Source organism: Emiliania huxleyi, assembly GCF_000372725.1.
Source record: "Emiliania huxleyi CCMP1516 chromosome Unknown EMIHUscaffold_119, whole genome shotgun sequence".
Taxonomy (NCBI): Eukaryota; Haptophyta; order Isochrysidales; family Noelaerhabdaceae; genus Emiliania; species Emiliania huxleyi.
In genome coordinates this window covers 121166-135176 of record NW_005201403.1, presented here as the reverse complement: position 1 = coordinate 135176, position 14011 = coordinate 121166, and the positions used below count along the sequence as shown (strand labels likewise).

The 14011-nt window shown below is 67.0% G+C and overlaps 4 protein-coding genes across 4 annotated transcripts; 2 read left to right on the top strand and 2 right to left on the bottom strand.

Moving 5' to 3' along the window:
* Positions 1–906, bottom strand: EMIHUDRAFT_224704 (hypothetical protein; the record flags this gene model as incomplete). The annotated part of the gene is made up of 1 exon (XM_005790693.1): positions 1–906. The coding sequence occupies one exon, from the start codon at positions 904–906 to the stop codon at positions 1–3; it is 906 nt and encodes a 301-aa protein (XP_005790750.1).
* A 2260-nt stretch (positions 907–3166) lies between these two features.
* EMIHUDRAFT_224702 (hypothetical protein) lies at positions 3167–6416 on the top strand (the record flags this gene model as incomplete). Its single annotated transcript, XM_005790692.1, has 7 exons — positions 3167–3340; positions 3428–4821; positions 5016–5054; positions 5259–5281; positions 5395–5699; positions 5859–6181; positions 6305–6416. 7 exons carry the CDS (start codon positions 3167–3169, stop codon positions 6414–6416), a joined length of 2370 nt encoding a protein of 789 aa, XP_005790749.1.
* Positions 6417–6674: 258 nt separating this feature from the next.
* Positions 6675–9189, bottom strand: EMIHUDRAFT_454697 (hypothetical protein; the record flags this gene model as incomplete). Its single annotated transcript, XM_005790691.1, has 6 exons — positions 6675–7049; positions 7153–7233; positions 7812–7967; positions 8034–8099; positions 8176–8256; positions 8407–9189. The coding sequence occupies 6 exons, from the start codon at positions 9187–9189 to the stop codon at positions 6987–6989; spliced, it is 1230 nt and encodes a 409-aa protein (XP_005790748.1). The 3' UTR covers positions 6675–6986.
* A 321-nt stretch (positions 9190–9510) lies between these two features.
* EMIHUDRAFT_224700 (hypothetical protein) lies at positions 9511–13493 on the top strand (the record flags this gene model as incomplete). The annotated part of the gene is made up of 7 exons (XM_005790690.1): positions 9511–9561; positions 9650–9919; positions 10055–10150; positions 10492–10575; positions 10738–10910; positions 10997–11314; positions 12443–13493. The coding sequence occupies 7 exons, from the start codon at positions 9511–9513 to the stop codon at positions 13491–13493; spliced, it is 2043 nt and encodes a 680-aa protein (XP_005790747.1).
* Positions 13494–14011: the final 518 nt, after the last annotated feature.

The following is a 14011-nucleotide window of genomic DNA, read 5'->3' as shown; positions in this document are numbered from 1 at the left end:
CTAGCCCAGCAGCGTCTGAAGAAGCACCCCGCGCAGTTGGCGGAGCACGATGCGAAGCCACGAGTCCTCGTACAGAGCCCACGCCGCCGCAAGCGCCCGCCTGCCGATCTCGACAGCGACATCCTCGGTGGAGGCGATGCGGCTGAGCCCGCCGCACACGCTGCTGCTGAGTGGGAGGGCGCGCGCCGCCGCACCGACCGCAGCCGCCGCATCGGCCACGGCGCTGACTGCGGCGCGCGGCGCCTCCTCGAGGGCAGGCGCACCGAGCCGGGCTGCGAGCGCAGCTGCAGGGGAGAGGGAGAGGGCGGCGAGCGGTCCGCGGTCGAGCGCACGGAGGGTGAGGAGGGCACAGGCAGCGACGGCGGCGGCCTGCAGGCAGCGCTCGCGCAGATAGGAGATAGGCGCCCGCTCCCGCCGTGCCGCCGCGAAGAGAAGCGGAGCGAGGAGCACCTCGACGACCAGGCGGCCGCTTCGCCACTCGCGCCGCAGCGCCCAGGCCGCGCCAGCTGCCGCCGAGAGGCGGCCGCGCCCGGGCGCGAGGGCCAAGTCAAACGCCCAGGCACCGAGCGTCAGCGCGCCGAGGGAGAGCGCTTCGACCACCACAGCCGCCACGAGAGCGGACGCTGCGACGGTCGCCAGGCGGGAGGCGTCAGCAGGCGCGGGAGGCTGAGACCACCGCTGCTTGAGCTCGGCGGCGGACCGAGATCGCGCCTCCACAAAGTTGGAGGCGAGGCGCTCGAGCGTGCTGCGAAAGCCACCCGAGAAGCCTCCCTCCGCCATAGTCGGACACGGCGGGAGCAGCCGCGGCAGGAGCCGCTTGGAGTGCCGGAGAGACGGCTGCCGCGGCGTGGGAGCCAATGCTGAAATGCATGCTGGCGCAGCCAGGAGCACAAGAAGCACCATCATCGAGAGGAGGAGCCAGAGTCGAGGCGGCGCCGCTCGGTGGCGTTGAGAGGCGCCTGTGCGGGCCGCACACGAAGCGGAAGAAAAGAAATGGTTCCTGAAGAACGAAAACCCAACTTGAATAAAAATAAATAAAAACCGAGCGGCGAACACACGAACGTACGGTAACTAGAGCTGTCAAACGTTAACTTTGGGCCTAACAGTTGCACTATTGTTGGCTGAAATCCTCAACGTTGTTCAAGTGTTCTCCCCAGCCCAAGCTGTTACTGTTTGTTACTGTTGTTACTGTTGTTCAGCGGTCAGCAAGCAGAAAATGCCAAAAAACCCGGGTAAAACCCGAAAATACCTGGGGTTTCCCGGGCATTTTCGGGTATTACCGGGCGCGGTCGGTCGTGGCCTGGCGGCGGCACTCGCCTCCGGCCTGGCCAGCGTCAAAGCGAGTCGCCCAGGCTCCCTGCTGGGCGGCTCGCGTCGTGTTTGTAACGGTTCGAAGAAGCTCTTTGTTCACGGTTGCACCGTGAACAGGAGATTGGTCGAGGCTATGCACAAGCGATGCGCGTAGACTCCGTGTGGCTCTGGGCTGCAGCCTGTTAGAGAGCCGAGTCGCTTTAATAGCACGGCCGGGCACGGTCGTACCTCGCGTGCCCTCTGTGCGAAAGAAATCGCGCACTTGTGTGAACAACGAAAACCTCGAATAAACCGAAGAATAAACCGAAGAAAAAGTAAACGCGTCGCGGCACGGCGGGCGCACCAAAGCCGACGCTTCTGTATCCTCACTTCCAACACCGACGCGCCTGTATACTTCCAACAATACACCGACACATGACCGACGCGCCTCAAAGCTCGCCGCCCGCCCAATTTGCGCTGCTGCTGCACGGGCTGATCGGCTCTGTCGACGGCGCGCCATCGAGCTCTATCACGGCACTGCAAGGAGGCAGCCGTAGACTTGCAACGCTCTCCGCACTGACAGTGCTCGACAACGTTGTCGACGCCAACGAGCCATTCGGTGGTGTCGATGTCCACCTGCACAGCTGGAATCCCGAGCTGGCTGTGCTGCTCGACTCGCTGTATGGACGAGCGCTTCGAAGCTCAAGCCACCAGCCCGTCGAGACGGCAGAGAAGGCTCGCTCGCAGGCCATCTCCATTAGCCGTGCTGCAGCACGAATCGTGGCGCACGAGCGACGGAGGCAACTCCCATACACACTGGTGCTGGTGATGCGACTCGACCTCGTTGTCGGAGGGCCGGTGCGGTTAGACACCCTCTCGCCGCACAACGTTTGGTTTGGAGAGCGGTGCTGCGTGCACGCGGCACTGTCGCCACAGCACCGCGACGCCGTGAACGCCACGTGCGGGGCACTTGAGCACGGCAGCGCGTGGCGGGGTCAGGATCGGCAGAACCTGATCGGCAACCACCCGCACGGCAACGGGGCTCCGTCATGGGGCGGCACCGACCTACAAGATCTGCAGCGGGTGGTTGGCTTCTGCCGGCCACGGTTCCAACGGCCACGCCGCGCCATCAAGCGGTTCCGGCTGCAACGGCTCGCGAGCAGTGCGATGGCGACGCAGGGCGAAGCCTACGTGGTCGACGACTGGTGGTTTGCGGCGACGTCGGACGTGGTGGCGAGCTGGCGCGAGATCGATCTAAACTGGGGCGCCTATAGCGCGGCGCTCCTCGACGCGGGCGAGATGATCCGAGATTAGTCAAGATCTCCGTAGGACCCGGGATGACCGAGATTAGTCAAGATCTCCGTAGGACCCGGGATGACCGAGATTAGTCAAGATCTCCGTAGGACCCGGGATGACCGAGATCACCCGAGGTTAGGCGTGGGAGAGAGATGGTCGCACCACATCTGGCCGCTGCACGTGCACGACGTGCTCAACCTCACGCAGCAGGCGCGAAATGTAGCCGATATGTGACCGAGTCGAGTGACCGAGTCGAGTGACCGAGATCGGCGCGATCGGCCCAGCAACAAGACACGCTCGCCCGTCCTTCCGGCTCAACGCGTGGAAGTAGATGGTCGGAGTGGTGATGTTCATCACCTGACTCGTGGCTACCGCCTCACTCCACGCGACAGGTGCGCTTCTCCGGCAGCGTGCGCGTGCAGCTGGCACGGAACGCCTTCAAGCGCCTTCAAGTCAGCAAGCGGCGAGGGGCCGTCATCACAGGCTCCCTCTCGCCCGCTCCTCTCACCCAACATCACCCGAGATCACCCGAGATCATGTGTCAACCGCTGCCACTGCACCCCGCCCTTGCGACGCGTTGATGCCAGGCGAAGGGAGCCCATACCAGCGGGCCAACCCTGTCGTCTCCTACCGCGCCGCCGACGGGCCTCGCCAGCTCTTCCTCCCCGCGAGCAAGTGGCTGCACGATGCGGTCGGCGGCTGCCCCGCCGTCCGCTCGCTAGACCGACCGTCGCGCTACTGGCTCCGCGGGCAGGTGATCGTGAATGCTCTCGGCACATCTCGGGATATCTCGGCGCATTTCGTTAGTGCCAACGCCGCCGTCGCTTTCACCGCCGTCCAGGTGCCGTGGGCGGGCGCCGAGCCGCTGCGGGCAATCGAGCCTGGCGTGCCGCCGGGCGAGCCACTCCAGCCGCTACCACCAAGCGAGCCGGTCGGGGAGGAGGACGCGAAGTATCTGGGCCTCTTTACGGAGCGGTTCGCTACCATGGCGGCGCAGTGCAGCGCCGCCTCGCTGCCCCATCCTGTGGTGTGCTGCGGCCACCCCCGCTTCTGCGGCGTGCAGACCTGCCCCGGCACTGCTCCGGGCGTGCCGGGCGGGACCGACCTTCACGCCCGGCTCGACCGGCACTACTCCACGGCCCTGCGAGAGCGCGACTTCGAGCGCAACGCCACCGCCCTCCAGCCGCTGCTGCACGCGCGCCTCCGCCCTCGCCGCCCGGCGCTGCAGGAGTTGGCGGCGCGAAGCACTGGTCGGGTGCGGGGTGACACGGGCCAGCGCCACACCGGCCGGGCGGGCGTCATGGGAAGCGGCGCGAGGCAAGGCAAGGAGGAAAGGGGGGAGAGAGGCGGCGAGAGGGAGCACCGCAGCAGCGGCTTGGCGCGCGGGTCGCGCCGCCATACGGCTCGCCAGCGGCCCACGAGGACGAGAGAAGACTCGACGAGCGCGCCGCCGCCACGCAAGGGACTCTGCGCCGCCTTCGAGCCGCTCGCGGCGGAGCAGCAGCGGCCACAGACCGGGTTCCGCGGCTTCCACTACATCGCGCCGCTGCGCGCGTGGCTGATCGAGGTGCCAAAGTCGGGCTCGTCCACACTCGTCAAGCTGCTGCGCTTGCGCCATGGCGCAGATAGCCGAGGCGCACGCGCGCCGCGCCCGGGCGACGTGTCGTTTGCAGTGGTGCGGCATCCGGCGTGCCGTGCCGTGAGCGCATTCCGCGAGGCGTGGGCGAGAGCGGCGTGGCGCACCAACCGCAGTCGCTCGCCTTGCCCATTCTCGGACTTCCCCTACTTGCTCGACAACCGCAGCAGCGCCGAGCATCGGCTTCGCGTCGCCTTGCGCACGCTGCGGCGGCGCGGTTCAGCACTCGCTGGCCCCGCCTGCGGTTACGCCTACCACCACATGTTGTCGCAAACCTTCTTCCTCTGGGGCAACCGCAGCGGCGCGCCAGGCGATCCAGCACGTCTGCCGCCGGTGACGCGGCTGCTGCGGCTCGAGTCGCTCGAGCGCGACCTCTCCGCCTTTTGCGACGAGCGCGGCGCGGCGCCGTTTTGCCGCCAGGCGCTGCGCGCGGGCGTACCCCGTCTCAACGCGGCAGGGGTGGGCGTCGCTGCCTCCAACCCGTTGGGGGCGCTGCCACACGTCGTGCCCCGGGAGCTGTCGCATGATGTGCGCCGAGCCCTCGTAAAGACGTACGCGCGAGACTTTGCTTGTCTGAACTACTCGTACGCGCGAGTCATGTGCACAGAAGAGGCTTCCTAGCACGGGCAAAGACGAGGGAGCACACTTGGTCTTGGAGAAAGACTTTTGAGCCGTTTTGAGCGATGTGCGATGAGGCATGAGCGTGTGCCGTCGCTGCCCCGAGAGCACTCTCCCCATCTCCCTGACTCTTGCGCTTGGGCCTTGGGGAGCACTTTTGGAGCACTTGCCGAAGTCACTTGCGACTTGGAGCACTCGTCGAGAGCAACTTGCGGTGCGCGGTCATCAAACCGCCTGATAAATACGAAACCCATAGAGCAGGCTCCAGGCATATCGCTCTCCACGGGAAGAGCTAAGTTATAGGCTAAGTAGCGCACCCAGGACCCAGCGGGCCGGATGCTCGGGGGACGGGCTGTGCGGGCCGCACTCGCGCAGTGCGGGCTAGAGTGCCCTAACCCTGGGAGGTGCGCGGTCGCAGGGCCATAACACGGGTCTCCGAGGGTGAGAGAGATTTTTAGCCGAGGGTTAGACCCGCGTGCGTTGCCTAAACGATCTTAGTCGGTAGAAACGGCGTCGAAATTCTTTTTTGCGTTGCGCTCCCGAGTTGCTCACAGGCGCGCTTGACGTCCTCATCCTGCGTGGCCGCTCGACCTCGGACTCTCGCTTCATGTTCCACGCTCTCCTCCTCGCTCTCCTGTTGCACGCCTCTGCCGGCGCCAATATCGGCTCAAAGATCGGCTTCAGCGTTGACACCGAGGGTGCCGCGGCCGAGATCCGAAGGCAGGTAGAGGCTTCGCGGGCGCCGGCGGCAGAGCCCGAGCTCGTTGTGCCACCGCCGGCAGACGGCGACGCGATCGCTCCGCGACGCTCGCCACGCTTGGCACTCACCGCCGGCACGCCGCTTGTCGGCGGCGCGGCGGTGCTGGCGTGCCGTTGGCTCTTGAGCGCGCGGCTCGAGGCTCGGCTCGAGAGCGCTTGGCGTGAGCTCCAGGGCGCCGCGGGCGCGCCGGGCAAGCCGGGCGTGCCGGCGGCGCCCAGCGGACTGCGAGCGCGTCGCTCCCTTCTGCTTCGGCTTCAGCAGCGGCTGGAAGCGGTCGTCAAGCTCAAGCCAAAGTACGGGGCGCTCGAGCTGGCGCTGCCCGCCGGCCTTTGGTCCAAGGACGAGGAGGAGCTGGCCGCGGCAGAGCGGGCGCTGGAGGAGCGGACGGCGGCGTGCGGCGTCCTGCTCGACCTGCACGAGCGGCTCGGTCAGTCGCCGCCCCTCGGCTTCCGCGCCTGGCCCCTTGCCGACCTCGAGGCGCGCGCAGCCGAGCTGCGGGAGAAGATGCCACAGCTGCGAAAGGTGGCGGCGCTCTCCGCGCAGATCGGCCAGCCGCGGCTCGACATGTCCATCGCCGCGTGGTCCGCTGAGAAGCTGGAGGCGCACGCCGCCTCGCTCGCCGCGCGGGTGGCGGCGGCGCGCGCCCGCAAGGAGAAGGAGGAGCTCCTCGGCAAGGTTGAGGCGGCCCTCTGGCGCAAGGACAGGTCCGCCGAGCCTCCGATGGGGCTGAGCACGATGTCGACTTCCGAGCTCCGAGAGGTGCTCGCCGCCCTCGAGGCGCCTGCCGCCAAGGCGCCCAAGCAAGGTGACCCGTGACCTGGCAAGTTCTGTAGCGGCTAGCCTCTGCGGTAGCTCAGACTCGAGAGATGGAATTGGAATCGCACCGAACGTCGCACAGCGCACCTGCGTGACACAGCCGGGGCCCAAACCCAGCTCGTCAGCCGCGGAAGGCACAGGAGGATATAGGCCGTTTGAAAAGCTAGCGGAGCGACGTAAGTCGTAATAAACCTAAACGCGTCTCTCGCGGGTGAGCGTCTCTCGCGCGCTCTCTCTCGCGGCAGCCGTATGACGCTTGACGGAGATGTGACATGTGTCTGATACTCAAACGAGTCGTGGCTGCGCACGCAGCGAGAGGACGCCCACCAAGGAGACGCGGACAACTAGGCAGTAGGTCTCGCCGGGGCCCACACCCTTCACCTACACAGCCGATCGCCGCGGGAGCGCCGACCGTCGGTGTGGTGAAGCTGACGAGACTGGGCGCGCGCGCCTCCCCGACCCGCTCACACTCTCGTTCGGCGTCGGTGCAGGAAGGGTCCTGGGGAGCTCTGGTCGAGCTGGCAGCACCCGTCCGGTCGGACAGTGCAGCCTCCTCCTCCCCTCCCCTCCTCATCTGAAGCGGACGTGGACGTGTTGCCCGCCGTGGTTCATCCACATGCCGCCCTGCTGCTCCTGCAGAACAGACCGCGCACTCCGGCAGTGAGTCCGCGCGTCCCCGACGCGCCGAGGGGCGGCGTCGGGGCGGGTCGAGGGGGGGGGGGGGGTGCTGCTGCGCCTGCTGCTGCTGCTCGCCCGGGTTGCCGCTCACGTCCTCCCCCTCGTCGTACTTCCGTCGCAAGTCCTCGTCAGACAGGACCTGGGGCGAGGGTTTGGAGGCTCCCAAGCGGCTCCACAGCAACCTCGCTCTGGCAACGTCCGACTCGGAACGTGGCTGCCTCTCGGCTGCACCTCGGCTGCACCTCGGCTGCACCCCGGCTGCATCTCGGCTGCATCTCGGCTGGATCTCGGCTGGATCTCGGCTGCATCTCGGCTGGATCTCGGCTGCATCTCGGCTGCACCTCGGCTGCATCTCGGCTGCACCTCGGCTGCATCTCGGCTGCATCTCGGCTGCATCTCGGCTGCATCTCGGCAACATCTCGGCTGCACCTCGGCTGCACCTCGGCTGCACCTCGGCTGCACCTCGGCTGCACCTCGGCTGCACCCCGGCTGCATCTCGGCTGCATCTCGGCTGGATCTCGGCTGGATCTCGGCTGCCTCTCGGCTGCACCTCGGCTGCATCTCGGCTGTAGCTCGGCTGCATCTCGGCTGCACCTCGGCTGCACCCCGGCTGCATCTCGGCTGCATCTCGGCTGCATCTCGGCTGCATCTCGGCTGTATCTCGGCTGGATCTCGGCTGTATCCCGGCTGCATCTCGGCAACATCTCCGACGGCGACCTCGTACGCCAGCGCGACCGACTTGAACTTGACCTCGGCCGCCTCGCGCTCTGCGTCGGCCTTGTCCTTGTTCTTGTCGGGGTGGTACTCGACCGCCAGCTTGTGGTACGCGCGCTTGATCTCTCTCGGCGACGCGGAGCGCGACACGTTGAGCACCTCATGGAAGGGTGAGGGTTTGAGTTGGGTTGGGGTCAGTGTTTGGGGCCGCAGTCTCACGAGCACCTTGTAGTAGTCCTCCTCGCGGGACCGCTTGAGCAGCTTCTCCGCGCGCTGCAGCCCCTCGCGCGCCTAGCACAGGGCATGAGACTAGTACGCCCCGTCGTCTAGAAGACAGTGCGAGGCAGCGCTGCAGCCCCTCTCTCGCCTCCTTGGAGTGCTCGTCCTCCTCGGCGAGCTTGCGGTAGATGCCGATCGCGTCTTCGTACCGCTCGGCGAGGAGGGAGGCCTCGGCGAGGAGCGTGCGAGAGGGTTAGGGTTAGGGTTAGGGTCAGGGTTAGGGTATAGGGTAGGGTGGGTTAGGGTGAGGAGGAGGGAGGCCTCGGCGAGGAGAGTGCGATTACAGTGTATTATTATAATATGTTCTATTGCTGGAGGCCTCGGCGAGGAGCGTGCGAGACGCGGCCGACCCCGAGTCGAGCGCGTGGTGCTCCTTGCACGCGGACAGCGACTCGTCCTTGAGCCGCAGCTTAGTGCAGCAGATGCAGAGGTCGCGGTACAAGCTCGCGCGGTAGACGGCGGGCGGAGAGAGGGCGAGCGAGTCCTCGATGAGGCCGCGCGCCTCCTCGAACTGGTCGTCGCGCTCGAGCTGCTTCATCCGCCCCTTGCCCTCCACCTCCTTCCCCATCACGCCCTCGAGCTTGCCGAGCAGCTTCTCGAGCTTCTTCGCCTGCTTGTAGTCCGCCTTGCAGGCGCCGTGCTCCGGGTCGAGCTTGAGCGCCTCGCGGAAGTGTCGCAGCGCGAGCTCGGTGTTGCCCATCACGTAGAAGCCCTTGCCCCGCTTGTACAGCTTGGCGAGGTTGTCGTCCGCCGACGCGCTCTCCACCTCCTTCTCCTGCTCCGCCCGCTTCTTTCGCTGCTCCCGCAGCCACGCCCACTGCTCTCGACACTTGGCCTCGCACGTGAAGCTCTCGTGCGTGCAGGTCGACTCGGCGGCTCGCACGCCGCCCGCGCACTCGCAGTAGCCGGACCAGTCCTGCCCTATGCTCACGTCGCAGCCGCGGTCGCGAGCGGGCTCCCGCCGGCCCGAAGGGCTGCAGCCGGCGGTCTGCCGCCAGCCCATGCACTTTCCCTCGCCGCCGTCGTCGCCATCGGCAGACGCCAGGCCGGCGAAGAGCGTGACGAGAGGGACGCGCCACGATCGGCAGATTTCACGCGTCATGTGCCGTGGCGACTTGTCTGTCTGTGCGGTGGCGCTCAGAGGCAAGCCAACAAGTCGGGCCGCGATCGCGTCGGATTTCTTTTCGAGCTTGGCCTTGAAGCAAGGAGCGCGAAAGAAGCCCAAGTGGAGGACAATAGGACACGTCGACGAGCCCGCAGCTTAACGATCCGGCCATCGCAGAAGAAAGAAAGAAAATCGGTGTCTCTTGAAACGTGAGAGCGTTAGTTGTGTTCTAGCTTGGTTTCCGCCGCGAGTTCTTCCAACGCCGCTGCACGCAGCCGGGCCACTTGCTTGCAGCAGGCCACATTTGCCTACGACGGAATGGCTAAGCTTGGCGAGGGCGACCAGCGGTGGATCGTCAAAGAGCGGGAGGTGTGTGGACCCGGACCCCGGCCCCTAAACCCCGGCCGCCTCGTCGCGTGCACGCCGCCGGCCGTCCACCGGCGCCTCGCCTCTGCAGGACGGTCGGAACTGCAACAATTGGCACTGGACGTCCAAGGACGTGTCGAAGAACACGAAGGAGGAGCTGATCCGCTGCCTCGAGGCGTGCACCTTTGAGCCGCCCATCGCGCTCGCCAGAGTCAAGTCGGCCGAGGTGACGGGCGAGGCGAGCATCAACAACCGCAAGGGGAAGATCTTCCTCATCTACGACCTGGAGGTCAAGCTCAAGTGGGAGGCGAGCGACGGCGAGGGCGGAGAGGCGTGCAAGGGCTCCATGAAGCTGCCGGACGTGAGCCGCCCCTCGGCCCCTCGCGTGCCCCGCCCTCGGCTCTGCTCTGGCCCTAGTGCTCTGGCCCCAGTGCTCTGGCCCCAGTGCTCTGGCCCTCCTCTCCGTCGCTTGACGACGCGGCGGCCGCTGCCGCAGGTGAGCGCCACGATGCTCGACGACCTGGACTGCGAGTTCACCTGCAAGTCGAGCGGCGGCGTCGCCACCGCCATGCGCAAGCAGGGCGTGGCTGCCGTCAGGCGCTGCATCGAGGAGGCGATGCTCCGGATGCAGGAGGAGGTGCGGGCGGAGAAGGCGAGGCCGGAGGCGGAGGCGGTGGCGGAGACGCGCCCTCCGAACGCGACTCCCGCCGTCGCCGTCCCCCTCCCCAAGCCCATCGCCGTCTCGACCGTCCCCGCCAAGCAGCCTCCTCCGCAGCCAAAGCCTGCAGAGCCCGCCGCCGGATCAGACTCGGGCGCGCGACCACGCGCCGCCCCGCCCCTCGCCCCGCCCCTCGCCCACGCCCCTCGCCCCTCCCCTCGCCCCGCCCCGCGCGCTCGCCGACGGCCACTGCGGCCGTGCCGCGTGCAGGCGAGGAGGAGGAGGGCGAGGACAAGCTCCCGCCGGCCCTCGAGGCGGCGCTGCGAGGGCTGAGGCAGGAGCCAGAGGCGCAGCGAGAGGTCTGCCTCGCAAACTGCTCGCTGCGGGACTCGCACCTCGAGCCGCTCATCCAGGCCATCGCGCACTCACCCCTCCTTCGTCCCTCCCCGCTAACACGCCTCGCCCCCCTCGCCACACCTCCCTTCCTCTGCACCTCACCCCCTCTCCGCGCCTCTCGCCAGGCGCTGCACCACTCGCGCTGCGCCGTCGAGACGCTCGACCTGGCCTTCAACCGGCTGAGCGACGCGGGGGTGCACGTGCTCTGCAGAGCGGTCGCGTCGGGATGTGCGATGGAGCTGTCGAGCTTGCGGCTCGGAGGCAACAAGCTCTCGCCCGCCGGCCTCGCGCTGGGCCAGTCGCTCAAGCAGAGCCGGCCTCGCCCTGCTCGTCACGCCGCGCCGCACCGCTGCCTCTGCTCCGTGACTGGCGGCTCCCTTCTAGGCCCGACCTGCTCGTCGACCTCAAGCCGCAGCTCAAGGACGCGCGCTCCATGTGCCAAGTGGGGAACGTCTACCCGGGCTCGCCCGCAGCGACGGCTGGCCTGCGGACGGGCGACTCGATCATCGCCTTCGGCCCGCTGCTGCACGCCGGTTTCAGGGGCGTCTCCGAGTCGATCGTGCCCGCCGTCAAGGCGTCGGTCGGACGGCCGATCGACGTGGTCGTCGTGCGGATGGGCGAGGGCGCACAGGTGCAGCAGCTCGCGCTCACGCTCACGCCGCAGACCTGGTCCGGCGGCGGGCTGCTGGGCTGTATCCTCAAGTGAGGAGCCGTTGGGCGCTTTCGCAGCCGAGAGGTGGTGGTGCGGCCGCGTATTAGTCTAGCCGTCCCTCGTGCGGCAAAACCAAAAGCAGGATGGTAGCAGTCACTCGCAAACACACACCGCACCGCAGAGCGGGCCTTATTTTTTCTTTCGAAGCGTGGCTGCCATCTCCATCAGCGCATCGGACCCGTTTTTGCGTTTCTCGGTTTCGCTTTTTTTCATAGCTACTACTGTGGCGGGCACTCTCGGAAGATTTTTACCCATCTCACAGTAGAGAGGTGTCCGTTTTTATTTATTTATTTATTTCTCGGAAGATCCGCGCCATTCTTTTTTTGCTACCCCTCCCGGAGGCCCTTCCGACCCCTCTCGAGCCCTCCCGCCACGAAGATCCTCCCTTTGTCCGACCGTCCCTCCGAGCCCACCCGGCGCCCGAGCCCTCTTGCCTATCACCCGAGCTCGGGGGGGCCGGGGGGCGGCGAGCCCTCCTGGGACCCCGCAACCCCTCCCGCCTCGCCCAGCCCTCCTGATCCCTCTCCCTCCCGGAATCCCGGTGGACCGCTCCACCCTCCCAGCGCGCTAGCCCTATGGGACCCTGTGGAGCCCTCCCGACGCCGATCCGACGGGGACCCTCCAGCCCTGTGGGCTGGCGAGCCCTCCGGTCGGAGGGGTGGAAGTGGGAGGGCTCGAGGACGGACCCCTCTCGCTCCGGGAGGGTGGAGGGGTGGAGGGTGGAGGGGTGGAGGGGTGGTTGAGCTCTCTAGCTCTATCGATATAGCCCTACCCTTCCCGCCGTTTTAGGGCTTGCTGACCCGCTATGGCGGATGTAGAGCTCTACAGCTCTACAGCGCTCCAGAGCGCTCTACATCTCTACATCTCTACAGCGCTCTACACTCTACATCCTCTACACCCTCCCTCAGGTTAGAAGGCGGGAAAAGCCGCGGGAAAAAAAACCAAGAGGCATGGGAGGACGGCACGCCGCCACCACACAGGGATTTTAAGGAGAGGGGTGTGATGCGCTAGCGCCGCCGCCTGCCGCTCCCTCGCTCTCGCTGCTTGCCTGCTTCTCTCGCCTTTCGTCGCAGCTCTGCCCTCCTCGTTGACCTGGGGGAGTTCTTTTTTCCGCGAAGGCGCCAGGACGAAGGAGACAAGCAGAACGGGTCCACAGCCTTCATGACAAGCACGAGGAGCCAAAGCAGAAAGGGTCGACAGCCTTCGCGCGCCTGCAAGGTAGGTGCAGGGTTCTGGGCCTACGACGAGTCATCCCCAGTCGTCCCGCGCGACATCATCTTTGGCCCGCTGAAGGGAGACCGGGCGACTGGCGCTGTCATCTGGCTGCACGGCCTGGACGACACGCCCGAGTCGTGGGCAATGCGGCTCGAGCCCGAAAGGCGGCGGCATCCGCGATGGAAGTGGGTGCACCTGCGAGCGCCAGAGCGACCAATCACCTGCTACGAAAAGATGCGGCACCCGGCGTGGGGAGACTTCTTGGACTCGGGCGCCGTACGGGTGGGGTCGCGCGACTACGAGACCCGCGACCCCAAGGGGTGGTACGCCGAGAGCGTCGCACGCGTCCACCGGGCCATCGAGGCGCTCGCGGCCGAGGGGGTCCCTCCCTCGCGCACTGCTCTTGTCGGCTTCTCTCAGGGCGGTGCGCTGGCGGCCGAGGCGGCGCTGACGCTCGGGGCGCGGCTGGCCGGGTGGGGGCTGCTGGCCGGCTGGCTGACACCGCGGGCACGCGCGGCTCTCGTGCGGAGCGCAAAGACGGGCGGCCTTGCCGGCTCGCGGGTGCTCATCTCGCACAGCAGCGGCGACGAGCAGGTGCTCTTCGAGTGCGCTACCCTCGCGGGGCAAAAGCTGTCCAAGGCGGGGGCGCGGGTCCAATTCGCACAGCTGGCGGGCGTCATGCACGTCGCGGGCGAGGCCCAGATGAGAAAGAGCGCCCTCACCTTCCTCGAGGAGGTGCTCGACGGCACACGCGCACCCGCCGCGGAGGCGCCTGCCGACTACCTGCCCGCCGCGCCGCCCGCCTGCTCCATGCCGCAACGTGCTGCTGCAGCCTTGCCGTCCGCCGCGGCCGCTGGACGCCGCAAGGGAATCGCAAAGCCAAAGAACACAAAGCCGTGCCCCGCTTGCGTGGGCAGGCACCGCGCGCACACGTGTGAAAAGCGGCGGCGTTGAAAGCACCCGTCCCTCGGCGAGAAGAGTAGGGTCGTCCATGACTTTTTGTGTTCTATGGGTCGCGGTGGAACAGTACGTACAGACAAAACACTGTCGAACCACCAGCCCGACTCTCACTACAGTTAACCCCCAGCCAGCAGCCTGTGTGTCTCGCGTGCCTCGTGCGCAGCCCGCGCGGTGGACTCAAAAGCGCCCTCCAGTGGTTCGCCTCCAGCACGTGCCCCGCCCAGTGCCCCACGTCGCACGTGTCCGTCACAGCGTCACAGCTCACACACGAGGCCAGGCGGTAACGACGGCTGCCGGGCGAGACGGGCTGCCGCGGGTCGGGGTGCTCGGCACAGCGCCCTCCTCAAGATCTGCGTCTAGCCGCGTGACCTCGCCGCTCGCGTTACTTGCGAAGCTTGTCAAAAGATAGCTTCTGCGAGTCGACTCTGAGTGCTTAGCCTTTGAGCTTCCCACTTCTGATGCAACGTGACTTTCTTGTTCTCCTGGTCCTCGGCACGGAGTCGCAAGAACAG